The 22,516-nt window shown below is 42.8% G+C and overlaps 1 protein-coding gene across 1 annotated transcript in view; it reads left to right on the top strand.

Annotated features, from left to right (window-relative positions):
* DAGLB (diacylglycerol lipase beta) overlaps window positions 1-22,299 on the top strand; it is a 74,047-nt gene extending 51,748 nt beyond the window's left edge. The window contains exons 9-15 of the mRNA XM_082260655.1: window positions 451-528; window positions 2,865-2,945; window positions 4,199-4,326; window positions 10,416-10,484; window positions 10,565-10,637; window positions 12,975-13,225; window positions 21,996-22,299. Of these exons, the coding sequence (XP_082116781.1) occupies window positions 451-528; window positions 2,865-2,945; window positions 4,199-4,326; window positions 10,416-10,484; window positions 10,565-10,637; window positions 12,975-13,225; window positions 21,996-22,194 (879 nt within the window). The 3' untranslated portion in view covers window positions 22,195-22,299. The remainder of the gene's footprint in view (window positions 1-450; window positions 529-2,864; window positions 2,946-4,198; window positions 4,327-10,415; window positions 10,485-10,564; window positions 10,638-12,974; window positions 13,226-21,995) is intronic.
* Window positions 22,300-22,516: the final 217 nt, after the last annotated feature.

The following is a 22,516-nucleotide window of genomic DNA, read 5'->3' as shown; positions in this document are numbered from 1 at the left end:
AAAATAATGGGTGTGATTTTTTTTTTTTTTTTTTTTGGTGGGGGGCAGCATTTCATTCTTGGACCCAGGCAGCACAATGTCTTGGGCCAGTCCTGGTCATTTTACCATATACATAATGTACGCGAAATCTCCAGAGCAGTGGTGTGCGATGCTTCTAAAACCTTCACTCTTGTTCTCTGAGGTGACAAACAACTGCTGGGTGTCTGACCTTGGCAGCTGCTCTGTCCGGCTTCTGTTTGAAATCTTTCCCATGCTCTTAGGGCAAAAATCTTGCTCACTGCCAAGACTTACCATTGTCTGCTTGTTGGTAATATCAAAGTGGAACCTATGAGTGTAATCCTGGGTTATCTTTGTTTGATTTTTTACTGTTGTTCTCCTGGGCCCAGGGATAGGCATGTCACACCAGCAGCTTCTAGATGTTTTATATCTATTATTTTACTCTCTGTACAGGATGTTCTGACTGACCTGTCAGCAGACTGTGAGAATCTGCAAACCGAGGGGGTGGAAGGAGATTGCTTCTCACATAAGGTAAAAAGAATATCTGTCTCTACCTGGTTTGTGTTTGTCTATTTTTTCAAGGCACTACTCTTGACACTAATTTATTCCCATCAATCAATTTTCTGTAGTCAGCATGTTTGATTTATACTGTCATCAGTGTCAGCTGTTTTAGCTAGAAGTTTTAGTTTAAAGTGGTTGTATCCCCTGTGTAAAAAAACAAAAACAAAAAAAAACCTGCAGGACAATGGCATCGCATACTAGCACATTATGAAATACTTGCCTTAGAACGAAGCACCCATACGGTCACCCGGATACCGCTTAGGGAGCTAACCTGTTCCCTCTGCGTCTCTTCCAGGTTCAGCGACTTCGGCGCTGTGAGTGGCTGGAGCCACGATGATATCACTCCTGCGCGAATTCACTTTCCGGCAAAGGGTGGGCAAGGAGCTCTGAAGGTCCGACAAGATACGCCAGACCTTTAGAGCGCATGCGCAGCTGGTGTCAGTGGCTGCATGCAGGGTGATACTATACCTTGCAGATTTAGAAGAGATATTACCTACAGGTAAGCCTTATTATAGGCTTATCTGTAGGTAAAAATGAAAAAGCGGAGTATACTACTGCTTTAACTAATATTTTAGTTTTTGTAGATGCTGAAGCATTAGACCACCTGACCGCTTTTATGTATGGCTACTGGGTTTTTATTTTGTTTTTCTTCCATAAACCTTTTTTATTGAAACTTCAGGAGTACAATTTCACAGCACACATTAAGTAACAAATGCATATCAAGGTGCAATAGAGCTATCAATTTATTATAACCATGTGAAGTACATTTAACTATATTCTGTATGTCAGTGGTAGTATAATGAAAACCAGTGATCCATCAACAGGAGGCAAAAACCTGTAGGGCTAGTACAGGGTAGCAAAAATATTGGGTTTAGGTTCGTATGAGGGGGGCTGGGGGGGGTGGCTCTGCATGCAGAAGTTTTTTTAACTTAATGCATGGAATGCATTAAGGTGAAAAACCTTCAGCCTATAGATCCACTTTATAGATCCACTTTAAAGTAGAATTTTAGTTAAAAATGAAGTCCTGTTAGATCACTTGAGGTTGGCCCCTTTTAAAGGTATTGCTATGTAAAACCAGTAATATACGGTCTCTCCCTGCTCTGCACATGCTCGGTTGCTCTCCATTTTTAGGCACTGCTGAATTTGGCCGATCTGCTGACAGCCTTCAAGCGGAATTAAGCCATCCTTTCTTTACAGCCAAATAGGCTGCTTCTGTTTGATCTGTAACTGCCCTGGTGCTGCACATCTGATTAGTTATGACACCAGCCATTTGATGGTTTGACAGTTAGTTTGAGGACACAAGGAAATGTGACAGTTGGCAATCCTGACATTCCAGGACTGTAACTGTTTTTTGAAACCGTTAAATCGATGTGTTTAGTTCCGCTTTTATGATTTTCTGCTGTAGTTAGGGGCTCTGGCCTTCAGCAAAATGGCAGCCTCCAGCAAGAAGAAACAGGAGCAATGCTGGAGACAATTTACAGCGTACACTAATTTTGATAGCATAATTATTTGTGGAATGTATGTTTTGTTTAAAAAAAAAAAAAAAATTATTTTGTATCGCATTGTTCTAGGTAAAGTTCAGTTTTAAATCTGTGTTCTTGCATGTGCTTTCCATGGAAGCTTTTGTTTCCTGCCATACTGCATGTCCCAGATTTTTGCACAGAGTTTGAGGTCAAATTACAGACAGCATGTTACATTGAATATGTTATCTCGGCTGTTGCTAAGATTTACAAGTGCCGGTTCACACTATTGCGATGCGGGAACACTGCAAATATACTGCGTGTTCCCGCATCGCATCCGCAGCACAAGCAGTTCACACTGCCATATGCGATACACCCAGATCAGATCGCATATCGCAGTGCGATCTGACAGTTCGCACAGGAATCGGTTCGCACTGGTGTGAACCACCACGCGATCTGATTCTGCTGCGGACCAAAAAAGGGTTTTGTGCGAGTTCACTGCCAGCAATTGCGTTGCGAATTCAGCCATACAAATTGTATGGCTAAACTCGCACCACACAGACATCGCATGTGATCTCAGGAGCAGTGCGCTCCGAATCATATGCAATGTCTGTGATCGCATCAGTGTGAACCGGCACTTACTCCGTTTTGATAAAAGTTGGTTTGTAAAGTGGATTCCATTAGTACACTTTGTCAAATTATGTAAACTTTAACACCTGAAGAAGCCCTTGTTTGGGTTAGTTGTTCTAAACGGGTCAATAATAATTTCTGAAATGGTATCAGGCTAAACTTCCTACCACATGATGGCAAGTTGTTAACTGCATACAAAAAAATGTCATTTCCCAGGGCATATGTCAAGCTGCAAGTTACATATACAGAAGATTAATAAATGATGGCATATTGAATCAAGCCTTCACAATTGCACCAGTAAGTATTTCTTTGCACCCTAATAAAGTCGAAGTCCGCAATCCTATTATTTTTCTTCTCTGTCACCAGTATTAGATCTTCAGACCTGTGACCAAGATGCAAAAAAGTGACCGTGTGTGTTTAAAATAATTTTTTTCGTTTTGAATATAATTGAGAGGGATTAGAACGCTTGTCAGTTTTTATTGCTGTCTGTACCCCCATTAGGGAGATTCACTGTTTCTATTTGTCCATTTTTACCATTATCATTGAAAGTGAAAGTACAATACAATCCCACATGTTGGGTTGTCCCCAGAAAAGTAATAGAGAAGAAATCTTCCAATGGGGACCTAAGGGTTCCCAAGGTATTCCCTTGATTTGCAGGGATTTCCTCTCACTTCCTGTTTGGGTATGGGACAGGAAGTGAAGGGAAATCTCTGCAATGGGACACATGGTGAAAAATTAAATCTGACCGGGTTTATAACCCTCACTCTATCCAAAATGGGGAAAAAAAAATTTTTTGCCTATGGTTCTACTTTTAAGGATCATATTTGTTTAATAGATAAAGTGAGACCTGCTGAAGGCAAATTATTTAGAGGCCCCTCTTCATTCATATCAAATTATTTAGAGGCCCCTCTTCATTTATATCAAATTAAATTCTGATACGTAACAAATCGTTATGATGGGCACAGTTTATTATAAGAAAAAAAGATTCTTTTGGTCATTTTATGTGTTTTTTATTTTTTTTTTTTTAATAGTTTAAATATGCAGTGTGTCTTCTTATGCAGTATTTACCTGGAGTTCTGCCTTAATCCCAGTTAGTTAATTTAGCCAAATTTTACTATAAGTGATCCTTTATCAAACCACAAAAATAGAAATTGGAATGTGCTCACCTTCTGGAACAGCTTGCAAATATCTCAGAACGATGGAAAAAATTAATGGTGCTCCCCCATCACTTTGTTCATCTGTTTTTTCCTTCCTCTTCTGCGCTTCTGGGTGTGATAGCAACATGTGACCTTGCCTTCCTCCCAGGATCCAGTGCTTTGACTATTTTTCATGTCCGAGCATCATCACCTAAGGGAGGGGAGAAAATCGTTGACCCTGTGAAAGTTTTGACTTGAAGTTTTGCATATGGTTTTGGCAGGGGACCACAGTAAATGGGCAAAGTGACATATATTGCCTTTAAATTGTTTTGGATGCTGACGACACTCCTATCTGAGAAACCTAATGTGTTTTTTTCATCTTCTGTAGAAGTTTTCACTACTTTTTCCCCGCAGGAATACAAGCTGGTCATCGTAGGACATAGCTTAGGAGCTGGAGCTGCTGCTATATTGGCAATAATGCTTCGAAGTTCATTTCCTACCCTGAAATGCTATGCATTTTCTCCCCCAGGGGGCCTGCTGAGGTAAGAATGCACTTTTCTGTTGACTTGTGTAGTAAGGAGTAAAAAGTACATTAGGGCACCTATGATCTGTCTTAGGATTTGTCCATACAATACATCACTCGTATAGCTTATTTTTCAAATGTTCTTTGTCACAACCCCACTTCCCCTTTGTGTGGGGCAGTAGGCAGAATGAGGATTGTCTGTGCTGCATCCAGCTGTTTACCTTGTCAAAAGTCAGATACACCCAGTATGTCACCACCAGGGCAAGAAGTGCAGGAAATCCCACAGACAAATCTTCAGTTTTAATTCAATTTGTTTCTAATTGATTAGGTAGGCAGAAATTGAGGGACAATTCCCCACTGAGGGTGGTAGACATTGCTAAAAACCTGCGGGGCTCAGGAGCAAGCATGCATCAGCGCCCCCATAGCAAGCAGCCTACTATTGGGGCACTGGTCAAGGGGGAGAAGCCAGGAGCGCCGGCATGCTCTGTGCAAAACCATTGCACAAAGCAGGTAAGTATTACATGTTTGTTTTTTGAATCACTTTGGGTGGCTTGTTACAGACTATAACAGAATTGTGTTATACAATAAAATTAGTGCAAGGTCCAAGCTAGTTGTTAAGCGGTTTATATTTGCCTGTGTAAAAGTACAATAAACTATTTTTCTCTAGCGCTCATCGACAGACGTAGTCCTCGGTGATACACCACCTTCGGGTTATGTTACCTCCGCAGGAGCAGGACTAGACAGGAAATTAAAAAGCTCTGGCCACACCCTAGGGGCAGTCCCAGAGGGTATATCCTCTCTCTCTCTGCCTCAGCAAATCAGTTATTTTCTGTCTAGTTAGGAGTAAGGACCTAGATACCTTGCTGGGATCTTAGGTCCTGGCAAGAATTTTTTTCTAAAAGGATTTTTAGACAGCTTTTTTTCTCCAGTGTTCCTGTGAGATCTTCAAGCAAGAAAGCTGAACTGGGCGACGGGCTGGATGTTGAGATCCGGTGGTCACCCCAGTTCAGCCTACGAGCGCGTGCAGGCCATAGCTCCGCGCTGGGTCGGCCGCGACAAAGTCCCATTAAAAGGACTGAACCCGCGAGTTAAACGTCTCGCTGAAACGCCAAAGACCATGAGTCACGGCGTCCGTATCGGTCGACAGCCCTCCCGCCCCGGTGGAGAGGGGTACTGTCAGGAGTTGGTGCCCGCCTGGTTCCGGTATGGTGAGTAGTATGTTCCCCCTTTTTCCCTGACGGGTTTTGTGGTGAACGCGGGCCCCTCTCTGTATGGTAAGAAAGAGTTCTTTCTATCCTATAACATGTCACAAATCCTCCTACTTTGAGTGTGATTTTATGTGTGCAAAAAGCCAGGAGGCTTGGTTTGGGAGCTAACAATCTATTGTATACATGTTTTAAAGATGTAATCTGTGGCATTCTGGGAATCTTATGGGTTAAGTATAAGCTACCTACCAGTCAGAAGCCACGGACATGTAGACTGCCTTCCAAATCAGATCTCCAGCTATTAGCAGGCCTCCCGAACGGCCATGCGGTCCGCCAGGGCCGGTACCGCCAACCACGCCATATCCCCATGCAGAGAGAGTGTTGTGTGCCCTGCAGCACACCGCTAGTCAGCACAGGCCGCCGCCATTTTTTTTGCTGGATCGCACGAGCCGCCATTTTGGCGTAGCCTCGTGTCTCCAGCATGGGGGCGGCCATGTTTGAGGTGATCCTACACCTCGTGGAGCTTGGGGGAGGCGCCGGAAGGCGTGCAGAGGGGCGGAGCCGCCTCCCTTCTTCCTGGGCAGCCAGCCAAAAGACTTCCTGTTTGTCAAGACAGCGCTGTAAGCTGTTGCAGTTTAACTCTGAGCATCAAGTGGTGAGCCTGGGGGTCTATCTCTCTCTCTCTCGATCGATAGGGATCCCTAGCAGGTAACACTAAGGGGCTTTTTGTGGCGCTGGGGGTCAGAAAGAAAAAAAAAAAAAAAAAAAAGTTTTTTTCTTTTGAATTATATTATCCAGGAAGTAACTGGAGTTATCATGGACCCTGCCACACATATTCCCCCACCTGTTTCCCTCGAGGGGGCCTCGGGACCCGCCGGTGCACAGAGTATAGAATCATTTACAGCAATTTTGGACTCTATGGTGGCTCGGGTGGAGGCGGCCTGTCAGGGACGGGGGTCAAGGAAGCGACCCCCGCCTACCCCTATACCATCTGACACCTCTGACTCAGATTCAGAGATGGTCACGGCAGTTGCAGGTTCCTCTGCAAGGGCTGTTATCCCAGGTAAAGCCCCCTCAGACAGTGAGGAGGACGCTTCTTCTCCTGCTATAATTCAGGAAGAAGCATTGGTGGACGCACTAGTTGTGGCAGTGCAAGAAACCTTAAAACTTGAGGCTTTACCGGCAGAGGCAACTGAAACAGAGAGGCCTTTCGGTACTAATAAGCCCATCAAGATGGCGAAGGCTTTTCCGGTACCTAAATGTTTTGGTAATCAGATTAAAGGAGAATGGGAGCATTCTAAACGTACCTTTACTATTTCCAAGCGTATTGCTAGACGCTATCCGTTTGAGGAATCCATCATTAAGAAATGGACGGTACCACCAGTCGTGGATCCGCCTATTTCCAGGCTGAATAAAGCCACGGTTATTCCAGTGGAGGACACTTCGTCCTTTAAAGATCCGGTGGATCGATAGATAGAAGCAGAGTCCCGCACTATCTTTTCTCTGATAGGGTCAGCATTTAGACCAGTAATTGTTATTGGTCTAGTTTCCCAGACACTTACGGAATGGGCGAAAATGGTACGCCAAGATCTTAGGGGAAAAGATATTCCCCAGGAGACATCTGATTTGATGGAACAGATCATACAAGGGCTACGGTTTATCTGTGACGCAGCCTTGGACACAACTCCCTTATTAGGGCATGCATCTAAGTTAGCAGTGATCCTCAGACGTGTGCTGTGGTTAAAATGCTGGTCAGCTGACCTAGGTTCCAAAAAGACCTTGACCAATCTCCCTTTTCAGGGGAATCGTCTATTTGGGGCCAACCTAGATGAAATCATTAAGGATGCCACTGGGGGCAAGAGCACTTTCTTGCCACAGGCTGCAAAAGCTAAGGGACCTCGCAACAAGCGAGGACCTTTCTTTACCGCCCATAAAGGGCGCCCGGCTGGTACTAGCGGGAAAGGCAAGACTCCTCCAGGAGGATTCAAGAAGGGCTGGTCGGACAAGCAGAGGACCAACCCAGCCAGACCCGAAGCAAAGGAGTACACAGCCTGAAGGTGCGCCCCCACCCGGTTTCAGGGTGGGGGGGACGTTTTCACCGGTATTCAGGACATCAGATCGAGCATCAACCACTACTACCGGTGCGATTCTTCCCTTCCAACATTTAAGTACCACAGGAAGCGGTAGTTACCGTTCCCTGAATAGATCTTTTCCTTTACCCTTTCCTAAGATTAGTCCCGATACCTCACAGGAATCGGATCTGGTTGACCAGATAGGCCAAGTAGCCTCTAGTCGGGTGACTTCGGTCCCTGAGGTTCAACCAGAAAAGATCACCCTTCCTGATAACAATCAGGTATCTGATAAATGTGTGGAAACAGAAAACGACCAGACTTTCTCGGATGGTCGGGGCCAGATAGCTCTAGGGACGCCTGGTTCAGATCCAATCAGCGCCAGTGGTCCTAGAAATTCTAGGCTGGCCTCCTCAAGCCGGCCTGGCCGACTTGGACATGCTAGTCGCAGACGTTCCGTGGGAACTTCGTCTCAGGGAGTGTCTGTGGTCTCTAGGACCAAGTTACCTTCGTGCTTTACAGTCGCTGGTTTTAATGGCCTGGCCATTGAGACCCAAGTACTGAAGGACAGAGGTTTGTCTACTTCTGTCATTCCTACCCTTATTAAAGCAAGGAAAGCGACTTCCAGCAAAGTCTATTATCACACATGGAAGACTTATATTGCGTGGTGCGAATCTTTAGGATTTCCTCCACGTACCTATTCGGTGTCTCGAATATTGGCCTTTTTGCAACAAGGGGTTGAGCAGAAGCTAGCCTTGAGCACCATCAAGGGTCAAGTTTCAGCATTAGCAATCTTCTTTCAGAAGCCGTTAGCTACCAAATCCTTGGTGCGGAATTTCATCCAGGGGGTGCGGCACCTGGCTCCTCCAGTCCGCGCGCCCTTACCGCCCTGGGATCTTAATTTGGTTTTGTCGGTTCTACAGAAACCTCCTTTTGAAAACATCAGGGAGATTCCCTTGCTTACTTTATCCCAGAAGGTGGCCTTCTTGGTGGCTATTACTTCTGCTCGCAGGGTGTCAGAACTGGCTGCATTATCATGCCATTCCCCATACCTAGTGATTCATAGGGATAAGGTAGTACTTCATCCTAAACCATCTTTTCTTCCTAAGGTGGTTTCAGATTTTCATCTGAATGAAGATATTGTACTACCTTCCTTGTGTCCTCAGCCCAAGCATCATCGGGAACATGCGTTGCATTCCTTAGATGTGGTTCGGGCAATCAGGGTATACCTGAAAGCTACGGAATCATTCCGTAAGACGGATTCACTTTTTGTGATCACGGATGGCCCCAGAAAGGGTTTGCCTGCATCTGCCGCAACCATTGCCAAATGGATTAGACAGACGGTGGTACAGGCTTATTCTATTAAGGGTCAGAGTCCTCCGTTCCCTGTTAGGGCGCACTCCACTCGAGCGCTCAGTACTTCCTGGGCCTTTCGCCATCAGGCGTCAGTGGTCCAGGTATGTAAGGCGGCCACCTGGTCGTCGGTACATACCTTTACAAAATTCTATAAAATTGATGTGACGGCATCGGCGGATGCCTCATTTGGCCGCAAGGTTTTGCAGGCCGCAATTTGAGGAGACCAGTGGTCTACCTCGAGGGTTTTTTTCTGTTTGAAAATTTTTTTGTTGAGTCTCATCATTAAGGATGAGCATTGTAAACTTCTAGTTGGCACCGGTTGGGCCTTCTAGATTGGGATTTGATTTCCATTTTCCCACCCCTCAGTTGTGATACTGCTCTGGGACGTCCCGAAGGTGGTGTATCACCGAGGACTACGTCTGTCGATGAGCGCTAGAGAAAAATGGATTTTTGTAAAATCTTACCGTAAAATCCTTTTCTCTTAGCTCATCGACAGACGTAGTCCCCGCCCCTCTGTTTTGGAGTTGGGTTGGGTTAAATTCTCTAAGCACTGCTTTTTCACATAACTGATTTGCTGAGGCAGAGAGAGAGAGGATATACCCTCTGGGACTGCCCCTAGGGTGTGGCCAGAGCTTTTTAATTTCCTGTCTAGTCCTGCTCCTGCGGAGGTAACATAACCCGAAGGTGGTGTATCACCGAGGACTACGTCTGTCGATGAGCTAAGAGAAAAGGATTTTACGGTAAGATTTTACAAAAATCCATTTATTTCAAGCTAATATTTTTATATGTTTACTTGAAGATACACACTATAAATACAGTATACCCATCCTAAAGTGTAGGTTCACCTTTACACACATTTTCCACTGAGGTCCCCATGCACCACAGTGTCCCCACAGTGTGTGTGTGTGTGTGTGTGTGTGTGTGTGTGTGTGTATATATATATATTTATATATAATGCTTTACTCCCTCAAACGCCAACCTCTTCAGCTCTGATGCCATTGTCTTCCCTGATTTATCCTGTTATCTGCAGATAACCGAGGATGCACGACCCCAAAAATCCACAAATGAGCTCTCCCAGCCTCCCTCCCCACCCACACATGTGCAGTCCATGCTCTCTCACATTAGCGATTTTGCAAGTAATGGAGAGAAGAGGGAGGAAGGTCAGGAGTGCTTGTTCATGGATTTCTGGGGTTGCGTATTTGGTGCTGGGTTTGTCCTGTCATTTGCAGCATGGCTTGAGAAGTACAAAATCAGCAGCTGAAGTGGTAAGCATTTGTTTTGGGAATAGAAAACAGCATTTTAATATATTGGGGACAGTGGTGCATGGAGACATTTGTGTAAAGCTGGACTCTTACCCTTTAGGATATTTTCCTTATATTGTGTTTTCAGTGTTACTCAGAGCCCATTTTATTCTGGTCTGGTGAGCCTGTGAGATAAAGAAAAAAAATAATAACCTTAATTTGTTTTTCCTTGTCTAGCAAAGCTCTTGCTGAATATTCACAAAGTTTCATTATCTCCATAATTCTGGGTAAAGATCTTGTGCCAAGGCAAGTATCCAACTCTGAATATGTATTCCATACTCCATATACATGTAGTATGTTTTCCTCACTATTGATTTTCTGCACAGATTGAGTTTACCTAACATGGAAGACTTGAAAAACCGAATACTAAGGATGGTGGTCAACTGTAACCGGCCCAAGGTATGTAAGCTTTGGCTATGCCTTTTACAAGCTTCTGCATCCTGAATTATCCTGAATAATCCTCATCCGGTTTATGTCTATATTCAGTGAAAAGGCTAAACTTTATTTGTATTACTTTTAGTTATTCCTTTGAATGAAGTTTCCATTTCCTGTGCAAACCAGCTGAAATTTCATATAAGTGTTCTGGTGAGAATGCCTGCGCTTGACTGTATAGTTCTAAGGTTAGATGGAGAAGAATAGCTGGGTGGAAAGATGCAAAGTCCAATTTCACTTTGTATCATTAAAGTGTATGTGCAGCCACTTTTTTTTTATTTTTTTGGTAAGGATAAAAACTCCTGTTTATTACTCTTTTTTTTTTTTTTTTTACTTTTTTCTGTTTCAAAAGGAAAATCCAAAACATAGCGACAATTTAAGTCTTACCTAACGCTACACACGAAAATCATAACAGGGTTGGATCACCCAATGGGTGTATTCTGGTTGCATTAAAGAGAGTATAGGAGGAAAAACATGAGAAAAACTATGCATCAGAGAACAAAGTTATGGCATTGAACAATCCGGTCTTCATAGAAAAACAGCAACATATTAGTGACTGTAACATTATTTCAGTTAGGAGATCGGATGGCAGAATTAGACCGGGTCACACCAGCTCTGTAATTTGGCCCTTCTAAAAGAATTACATTACAGTTGAGCTATAAGTTATGAAACGCCCATGAGGGCTAGGGCACCATCAATACTGAACATCTGCAAGGAGCTCTGTATAATAATACACATAACTTGTATCGGGAAACATCAAAGGGCCTTTACCAACCATCTTTCCAATCATTTATCGGGGTCTAGTAACCCCTCAACTTGTGCTAAAGTTACCATGTATGGGATGGGGATAAGGGAAACTGGAAAGAAACCACAGGAGAAAAGGTAAGAGAAGGGAAGAGGGTAAGAAAAGAGGAAGAACCTAGGAGTCAGCTCCGTGTGTCTGGTACCTGTAAGTAATTAAGCCAGGAGGACCACTTTTTTTTCAAACTGTGATTGTTTATCCCGCAAGACACTCGGTTTTTTCATTCAGCATGATCCACGTAAGCTTACGTTTCACCAGGGCTAAATAGATAACCTGACTCTTCCATGCAGTTGCAAAAGCATTTTTTGGCTGCTGAGTTTGTGTGTGTCTCAGGACATTCTTGACCGGTTTGTTTAACAGGGCAATGCCTGCATCATTAGCAATATTTGCCATAGTAACCTGAGTATATAAGAGTGTAGCCTCTTCCAAAATCGACGAACTTTAAGGCAAGTCTTCCATATGTACAAAGTTGTGATGCCTGGCCACAACCCCTGAAGCAGAAAGCCGACGAGCCTGGGTACATCTTCAAAAGGTGTTCTGGTACCAAATACCACCTGGCATGAACTTTATACCCTGCTTCAATCAAAGCAGTATTCAGCTCGCCTTTGTGGATACGAGTACTCCAAGAACACAAGTCCTCTGCCTCAGGAACTATGCTAAGATCCCTTTCCCACGCCACCTGGTAAGATGATGAAGAGTTTGTAAAGAGACCCCACTGCAGGGTTGCGTTTCTATGTTATACAGAGACTTTGCATTATTTTTTTTCAAGGCGACAGTGGTGTTACCAGACAGTAACTGAGGGTAAATTTTGTGTTGGTGTTGCCGGTGGAGATTTACTCTCACTTCCTGTCTGGTAAAATCAGCATCCCCAGGACAGGAAGTCTCACTGAGCTCTGTTATGGAGACCTAGGTCTTCTAACAGAGCCCCCAATAACTGTAAAACCTGACAATGGTCCTAATCAGTCTCTTGGATTTTTTAAAGAATTCTGCTCTGCAAATTACCCACCTGAAGGTGGCAGAAATTGAAGAAATGCTTCCAGGTACAGACGGTGTCATGCATCTGATCGTTTGATAATAAAGGAAACCTTTTAAGTGCACATTAAAGTCAGCTGTTGCTGATTGAGTTCTGAAAAAAGTCTTAAGCTATGAAGAATACTAAAATGCAGAACTTTTTTGCATTAAATCCCCAAGGGCCTCCCTGGAGTCTGGGGCCCGGGCTAACCGCTCATTCTGACAAGGTTTATAATCTACTAGTCTGCACAGACAGGATTTGAGGGTAAAGCCATATAAGAGGGAGGTGTAATAATATTTTATAGCATTTATTGCTAGCTATTGGACATAACTACTTGAAAACACCCATTTACTGTATTTTTAGAATAGGAAAATGTAAATGCTGTATCTAAAGGAAAAGATAATCCTGAACCCTGACGAGATCGAAAATGCATTGTGTAATTGTGGTGATCTAATTATTACAATTATTTCTGTGATTTTTCTATCCTCAGTACCAGATCCTATTGCGTGGTTGCTGGTATGAATTATTTGGAGGCGATCCAGATAACTTCCCAACAGAACTGGATGGAAGAAACTTTGCTTCCCTGTCACAGCCTCTACTGGCTGAACAAAGCTTTTTGGTCCAAAAGTCATCTTCATATAATACTCTGACCGATGGTTCCCCTCTAGATTCCCCACTACACCCTCTTATGTACCTTCCAGGAAAAATCATCCATATTACAGAAGACAGCAGATCAGGATGGTACGTAGATGTCACTGATTGATTGTGCGGGTGTACATAGGGATCTAGCATTCTACTAATTTAATTGTCAGCTCAAGATAAATATAAATGTTAAAAATATATATTGTCAGTCTTGAAAGATCTAATTGGTGATACAAACAAGCCCAGATCAGCAAAGGAAAACAAAGTCTGACATACTTGCTGATTATTTTAATCTTTTTATTTACTCACCTTCAGGATTCCCTGGTGCATTTTGAAGATTTGTAATACATTCTTTCTATCCTACAAGTTTCCAATTCTATGTGAAATACTATGGCCCTGTTTAATAGGCAGAGAAGTAGAGCATTGGCTATAAGTTGTGGGCAGCCCAATAGGGGTACTGTTCCGGATGCTTCCTTAGCAAGCTGGGTGCTAAAGAGGGACCCATGTATGCGCACTCCCAAAACAGGCTGTGCATCCATCCTCACAGGAGTTTGACTGACAGCAGCAGCAGCATATGACTCTGCTGCATTTAGTTTCTCCTGTGAAAGTAGGAAGTGAGCGGAGCTGTGCTAGAGTGGTAACAGGAGCCAGGTAAGGTTTAGGATTGGGGGGGTTATCAAGAGCTGACCTTTTCTATGCAGCTTTACATAAATGTTATGGTGGCCATACATGCTTCAATAAATGATCGATTTCTGTTCCACTCAATCCCCCCTAAAAGAAAAAAGCAATCTATAGTCTGCAACCCAATTTGATCAATATGCCACAAATGGGGGAGGTGATTTCAATCAATAGTTAAGGTATGATAGTAACTTACGATCATATCGATTACATCTCTGTTCCCCCATGTAATCTCATAATCTGATCACTTGAAATATAATGGTATTTATGAACAAATTAACAGAACGCAGAACATCCATTTCATTTTCTTTCCTAACCGATAGGCTCAGTTTGATCTAATCTGATCTGAATTGATCAGAAAGGAAGTTATGGGTATTCAATTGTTTCCAGATTTGATCATTTTGATTGAAACACACCTCAATCGGATGAAAAAAACAAAAAAAAAAACAAAGCATATATTGTCGCCATTAGCCTTCTTTTATCCCATTTATAGAGAATTTATATCATCTGGTATGAACACTTAACATGTTAAGTTACATATATGGCATTGATTATTGGGAGGATGCTTTTGAAAAAGGGTGAGGTGCTAATGGCCTGTGACAGTTACCCGGATCATTGTTACCTACTCTAACTTGCAGTTTTGATTATTAACCACTTCTGGACCGGAAGGTTTTCCCCCCTAAATTAGACCAGGTAATTTTTTGTGATACGGCACTGCATTACTTTAACTGACAATTGCTCGGTCGTGCGATGCTGTACCCTAATAAAATTGAGGTCCTTATTTTCCCACAAATAGAGCTTTCTTCCTGTGGTATTTGATCACCTGTGCGATTTTTTTTATTTTTTATTTTTTTTATTTTATGCGCTTTAAACAAAAAAAGAGCGACAGGTCGGCAAGTGGTTAATATGCTACTTCTACTGTTTGGATGTTATCACATCCTCTGCAGCTACGCTCCAGCTTAACACCTTGACAATTCATTTTGCGCTATGTTTTGTACTTAACATTTTCAATAAAAATCTATTGAAAGTGGAAAAGGGTAAGCTGCAAATATGTGCATTTGGGTCTAGGTCATATCATACCTGCATAAAAAAACTGATCGAAAAAATGTACAGCTTTGATTTGCATAAGATCTATACAAGTACAAAAAGAAAACAGTGGTTTTCTATGCACCACAACGTTGAGGTCTCATGTTTTTTTTTTTTTCTGCAATGTAAACTGCATACATGTTGCAGATTTCTGCACAGAAAAAATATACACATAAGTGTTGTGGTGTGAACAGGGCACATAGCCAACAATGGATTTCTTTCTGCGTTTCTGCACATGGTGTAAACAAGGCCAAATTTACCAACTGAAAGAGCACCATTTACACATACAGTTTAGCTAGTGCTCAGATGTTGTTATATAGTGGTTCAACCTCTGGAAGATTTGTTTTTGCACCCAATTTAATAGGCTTGTGCTTCTGTATCCTTGTATGTGATCTGGTCTTTAGTGCAAAAACAATTGACTTATGGACTGAATTTTCCACAACCAGTCATCAAAATCCGTAGACAGCCTGACTTGTCCATATCTTACAAACCACAAATGACAGATGGGCAAATATGGTGGCTAAGTAGTTATTACCTAATTGATATGGGTCTTGAGATCAAACTGATCCAGGAACACCATCTACATATTTATATGAAATTATATTGTTGTATCTGCGAGCTGAACAGGCCTAGCACTATTTTGTGGGAATTGCAGCGGGCACAGCACTTTCTCCCAAGTGCATACAACCAAACAAATAAATAAATGAAATAGTGCCGCCACGCAATATCAAGTGCTCAAAGTAAATTTACGTGCAAATGCAATCAAAAATAAATATAGAAAAATATATAAATATTTGAATCACAAATAATAAATATATTTGCTAGGATTATTAAATAAATATTTAGTGACAACCAATCATCAAATCTAAAGTGCAAATAGTGCCATTGTGATCAAATAAATAAGCGATTATATAAATGTATAATAAAAAATATATAAATAGGTGAAATATTGGTGAAATAATCAAAATATGCTCAAATGTGCAAACGTATTCCAAATAAATTTGTGAAAAAAGTGCCCGATGATAATCTTCTATAATAGAAATAGCGCTTCCCCAAAAAGTCTATAAACAGTCCACTATAGAGTGATAAATTGTGCATCCAGTAGTAGCCTCCGTAGTGACCTTCACCGCAACACCCTGTGTGTGTGGGTCCTCGCCTTCACTCCTGTGACTCAGCAATTAAGCAAGGGTCTTATAGCGCAGATTACCCTTCGAGGGTCGCCTTTCCCGGAGTAGATGGTGTATTTCACTCTGGGTGGCATCCCTCATAATACCATACGGTGTTGCATAAAAAGGAAGGGAGGACTACAATAGTGCTTATATCGTTTTGTAAACGATATTTTACTTAAAGTATTGTACTCACATTTGGTGGGTGCTTAATGTGCACCAAACATAAAACAACCTTAATTGCAATCCCAAGTATTAGTGTGTGATGGCAATCAGGTGGGAATGGAGAAACTCTGTTCACTGCTCCTTCACTTCCTAGCAAAGACAGAGACACCGCCCAGGCCCCCTCCCCTACGCGTATGACACAGGGTCAACGTGTCTTCCAAGGGGGATATCCCCCCTGTGTTTAATCCAGTGAGTAAATCCCCCACACAGTTAGAAAGCATCCCCTAGGCACACATTTAACCCTTTGATCGCTCCTGGTGTTAACCCGTTCCCTGCCTGTGTCATTAGTACAGTAACAGTGCATATTTTTAGCACTGATTACTGTAGTAATGTCACTGGTCCCCTCAAAAGTGTCAGGTGTCCGATCTGTCTGCTGCAGTGTCACAGTCCCGCTTAAAATCGCTGATCGCTCCCATTACTAGTAAAAAAAAAAAAAAAAATGACACAAATCTTTCCCCTAGTTTCTAGACGTGATAACTTTTGCACAAACCAATAAGTATACTTTTTATTGGGATTTTTTTTTTTACCAAAAATATGTAGCAGAATACATATTGCCCTAAATTGATAAGAAAATTCGATTTTTTTTTTTTTTTTTTATTTGGGAATGTTTTTTATAGCAGAAAGTTAAAAAAAAATATATATTATATATATATAATATAATATTTTTTTTTTTTTTTTTTTTCAGAATTGTTGCTGTGGTGATCAAACACCACCACAAGTAGCTCTATTTGTGGGGGGAAAAAAGGACATCAATTTTGTTTGGGTACAGCGTTGCACGACCGTACAATTGTCAGTAACATAAGGGGGTAAAACTTTCCAGTCCTTAAATGGTAATGAAGGTCCAGTAGCTTGACCCAGCTCCCTCCGCCCAAGAAGCAGATAGCGCCCGCGGGGAGTGAGCCATCAGGGAAAAAGGGGAACTCCTTTTTCAGGATTTTAACAGCCTCCACAATTGCCTGTTTGATCCACTGGCCGATTGTGTTCTTCGAAGCTTGGCACCCCAATTTTTTTACCAGAATGCAAAATAAATAGAGCATTCGATTTTCTAATGCCTTTAGATAATTCCAAATAATGCAAGACACAAGCCTTTCAGTCCAGTTGGTGGAATTCTGCTTCTTTAGGATTAGTTGGAGACATACAGAAGGAAGGCAAAACAATCTCCTGAGTCATGTAGAATTCAGAGGCCACCTTAGGGAAGAATCCCGGATCTGTATGCATTACCAGTCTGTCCTCAAAAAAATTTGCAGGAAAGGCTCCTTAATAGAAAGCGTCTGCCACTTACTAATGCGTCTGGCTATTGAAATCGCAACCAAAAAGGCAATTTTGAGAGTAGCTCACTTTAAGGACACGTCTCCCTCTTGCAAACGTTTTATCCAGCCTTTCAATACGATTGCCAAATCCCATTTTGGCAGAATCCTAAAAGGGAACGAGCCTAATTCTGACTAACCCCTTAAGAACCTGCTGACTAGAGGTTCTAACGCCAGGGGCTGTTCCAAAAACACAGACAAGGCCGCCACTTGAAATTTTAACTAATGGCCAACCCTTGGTCTGCTCCATCTTGTAAAATCTACAAGATGGCTGGAACACCTGGTGTCCAACCATGAACAGAAGACTTTCCAAAATGTAAAATAAATTGCTAGGGTCACCTTCTTGCTGGATAGGATCGTAATTACAACCCTGTTTGAAAGCCCCTTAGACTTCAGAAGGCTTTCCTCAGACGCCAAGCCGACCATTTCAGGTTCTAAATTGTTGGCAACAGGACCGGTGCCTGAGACAGTAGATCCTCCCTCTCGGGCAGTATCAGGGGAGGCTCTGTCGCCAGGCGCAACAGCGAAGAAAACCAAGGCCTCTTTGGTCAATATAGGACCACAAGAATCATTGTGGTGCGTTCCTGAGCAAACTTCTTCATGACTAGGGGAATAAGTTTGAAAGGAAGCCACCGTAGCCTTTACCTTTTCTACCTTCTACTCCCTGAGATAGACTTTCTGCGCTACCGAGTTTACCCTGTACTTCAGGTTTATCGACCAACCCAGATCTTCCAGAAAAGGAATGGCCACCCGCAGATCCCCTTGTAATTGGGGCAAGAAGTGGGCAAAAAATAAAAGGCCGTCTAAATACAGGTTGACTGAGATCCCTTTTATGAATAGATGGATATGTTGCGCAACCAATACAGCAGCACAAAACGGGCGCAACAATATTAGGAGACAATGTGCCACATCCTTAATTGGTATATCAAATCATTGAGAGAGGTTGAATGGACTTTATAGGCACAAATAGGGGTGAAGTAAAAAACTTTATTGATTGACATATAAAAACAAAGGGAAAGCCCCTATCAAAAGGGGAATACTTATTTATACATACACAATATACATAAAAAGCACCAAAAAGTACCTAGACAATAAGACATGTGTATATATCGATGATAAAATGAGTGATTGCATAACACATGAGACATGGTGGTATCAGAATAATATACATTACATCCTACAAGACTCGAAGGTAGTGCCAAGAAAATGACGCTATATAGGTCCTCGAGTGTAGTTGGTACAGCCCTGAAATGAGGGATAGTTCATGTAGCCAGATGCCCTACATGTTTCGCTTGAGGAATCAAGCTTCTTCTGGAGCTACTGGTATACAGACTCCCTGTAGAGGCGAATAGTAAAACACAATGGCCGATGTATTTGGGCACAAAGAGTATATAGATCATGGATAATAACGGGGGGGGGGGGGTCGGTTGTGGTGAGTCTGTCAGCTGGTGTCACTACAGACAAAGTAAACGAGATATATGTCTGCTTAAGAAAGATATCGATGGCTGTGACCAATTGGAAGCAGCAGGCCAGAGTAGATAGGGCACAAATGTGTCCAAAAATGTGAGAAGTCCCTCAGGGGAAAGAACACCAAAACATCAGACTCAGAAGACAGCGGACCGATTCCCCCGGATGGTCACAGCCATCGATATCTTTCTTAAGCAGACATATATCTCGTTTACTTTGGACCAACTTTGCCTAAAGTTGGTCCAACCAGACTTCTAAATTACGGGCCACCACTGTTGGAGCCATTGCCTGCTTTAAAGCGGAGTTCCGGGCACAAAATCAATATTTTTTTTTTTGTGCCCGTCCGCTTGTTCCCCCTTCACCTGAAAAGGAATTGGATAGTTAGGTTTTTTGTTTTTTTTAAAACTCACCTTGTAATTGAAGATCGAATATACTCACCTAGTCTTCACTTCCTCCCTCAGCGCCACGGCTCCGCCATCACTTCCTGGCTTGCACTGATTCCAGGGAGCTGAACGTCATCGCTCCCAGGAATTAATGCGACGGCACCGGCCCCGCTCGTCCCTTCCGGGCGGCGACGAGAGGGGCCGGTGCAGGCGCATTCTGGGAGAAGAAGACGCCGAAGAGGACTGCGCCGGCTTCAGCTGCCCACAAGAGAGATGGAAACGCTGTGGAAGAAATTTTATAAGTAAGTATTTCTTCTAAAAGGTAAGTGCGAACCGGGACAGATCAGAGGCTAGCCATTGTGGAATGTACTAGCCCTGACTGTCCCGGGGGTATGTTTATTGAAAAATCATTTCTGTGCCTGGAACTCCGCTTTAAATTAGCCATGACTACTTCCAATGACCGTTTCAATAACACCACCATCATTTGTCCATGGGTTCCTTAATGACCCCCATGTCCTCAAAAGCGAGGTCTGTTGACTTGGCACATTGTGAAAAGGCTGCGTCTAACTTTGGAAATATATTCCACAAGCAGGAGGGGTCCTTGTTAAAGGGGAACCTCCTTTTCAAGCTTCTTGGAAAAAACAACTGTTTCTCAGACTCCAGCCATTCCTTTTTGATGGAATCTGATAATGCGCTATGTACCGGGAATACCCTACCTTGACCTTCCTTCAGGGTTATGTACATTTGGTCATGGAGGGACAGAGAAACCGGTTCTTCATTAATATCTAGTGTTTCATAAATCACGCCCAGCAAGGCATCCACCTCATTGAGTGAAAGCTTGGATCTAGCTGATTTTTGTCCCATGTTCCGGAATATCTTTGGATGAAGCTGCTTCACTTAGCTCCTGCAGGGAATCCTGATCTTCCCAACCTGTTTCATCACCCTCCTCTGGGGCTGAAACGAGTGGTAATTCCATTGGCTGTTTTGGGGTCTCAAGGTTCAACAACCATAGACTTAATTGCCTTCATCTCTTTTTTCACCCCAGTAGTTAGGTCCTTACACGCCCCCCTAGCCTCTTTGTATACTAATTTATCTATACCTGGCTTGCAGAGCGTTTTTTTCCAGCCCTCCTTAAATTTAGATGCGCAAGCCGGACACCTCTTCCACCCCCCTGTCTCTCTCTCTCTCTCTCCCCCTCTCCCAGCCCTGTATGCTGGTTCACCCCTGTGTCTGCCTACCTGAGCTGGGCCGGCACCACTACCACACCGAAGTGCTGGCTCCATAGGTCCATCGTCCTCCTGCAGCATCGCGCCGTTGCGTTTTGGACTAGGGATCCAGGACCGCCAGCTTCTTGCGGCTGGCCTTTAAATAAACTGCCAGGGTCCCAGCGTTCTTGCTCTTTGCGGGACCCAGAAGTGATTTGCTGGGAGCCCCCGCCCTCCGAAGGCCAGGAACTCGTGGCCTACGCCCTAGACTAAAATGTAATTATTTGGCCTCAACAGAAATATTTCTGGTGGAAATCCAATACAGAAAAGAAGAAAAATGGATGGGGCAAAATACCATCAAGTTCTTGAGGAAAATCTGCTGCCCTCTGCCAGAAAGTTGTCGATGGGAAGAAGGTTTACCTTCTAACATGACAATGACCCAAAGCACACTGCAAAAATGACCACACAGTGGTTAAAATAGAAAAGGGTGAATTTTCTTGCATGGCCTAGTCAGAGCCCAGACTTAAACCACATTAAAAATTGATGGAATGCCTTAAAGACTGCAGTTCACAAATGGTCACCATCAAATTTAACTGAACCTGAGCAAGTCTTCATGTGCAACGTTAGTATAGACCTATCTCAACAGACTATAGGCTGTAGTTAAAGCAAAAGGTGGATAAATAGAATTCTGACATAAGAAGGGGGGGGGGGGGGGTTATCCTTTTTCCAACTCCGTGATTCTGTGTTTGTTTTTTATTTTTCCAGATGGGTTTGTGTTATATCTTTAAGGCTCCGTTTCCACTATTGCGACTTGCAGTGCGACTTGACAAATGTCAAGTCGCACAACAAGTCAAAACCCATTATTTTCAATTAGGCCCGTTCTAACTGCTGCGACTTGAGTCGCAGCGACTTGTAAAAAGGTTTTTGCACTACTTTTGGGCCGACTTCAGTGCGACTTGTCCCTCATTATAGAAGAAAGTCGCACTGAAGTCCCCAGAAGTAGCCGCAAACAAGTCACACTACAAAGTCGTGCTAGTGCGACTTTGTAGCCGCAATAGTGGAAACGTAGCCTTACTTGGATGTTATAAGTTGCATTAGTAAATACAGCTGGATAAAACAAAAACCGTGTCTGTCTTCATATCCAGCAGAGCAACAAAATGTGATTTATTTTAAAGGGATTGATTTTTTTTTTCTATGCTCACTATATATAAATGCTGGAAAAAGACATCTGCTTACAGACAAGTGTAAATGAGGATTGCACATCTGAAGATGATAGATATGCACAATTATGTGTCTGTTTTTTTCAGGGTTGGTGCACGGTTCATGGGTAAATGTGTTTTTATCTTTTCCAGGTTGTGTTTCTCTGATGTCAAATATAGTGCAAGATGGTCAAAGGAGACTTCATTCAGCAGTATTTATATCAGCCCCAGAATGATCACAGACCACATGCCGGACATTGTACTGAATGCACTAAATAGCCTCTGTCAGGAGAGAGTCGGATGTACTTCCTGCCAGACTCCCCAGCAGACTGTGTACAACAATCGGATATAGCCTGGGATGGTTATGTTTGCAAAGACGCTCCTAACTGTCCTGATCTAAAGAAGCAATGAAGATGTTTTACACTGTGACTTATAAAATCCGGATCTCATCTTCATATATGAGTCCTCGGGGGGGGGAAGGAACTCCAGCCATTCTGGCTTTTGCAGACTTTTTTTTTTTTATATGCAAGTTGCATTTAATTTTATAAGTAAATATTGCTTATTTTAAGAATGAGAAATTGGAAGCGTAATGAACAAAACCAATGTTTAAACCTTACACAATGTGTGCTCTTATGCATTTAAAGAAGAGCTTTATGAAAGTATTTTGTTTAGAG

Source organism: Pelophylax lessonae (assembly GCF_965119305.1).
Source record: "Pelophylax lessonae genome assembly, chromosome: 6".
NCBI classification, from domain to species: domain Eukaryota; kingdom Metazoa; phylum Chordata; class Amphibia; order Anura; family Ranidae; genus Pelophylax; species Pelophylax lessonae.
This window is presented reverse-complemented; position numbering and strand designations above follow the sequence as displayed.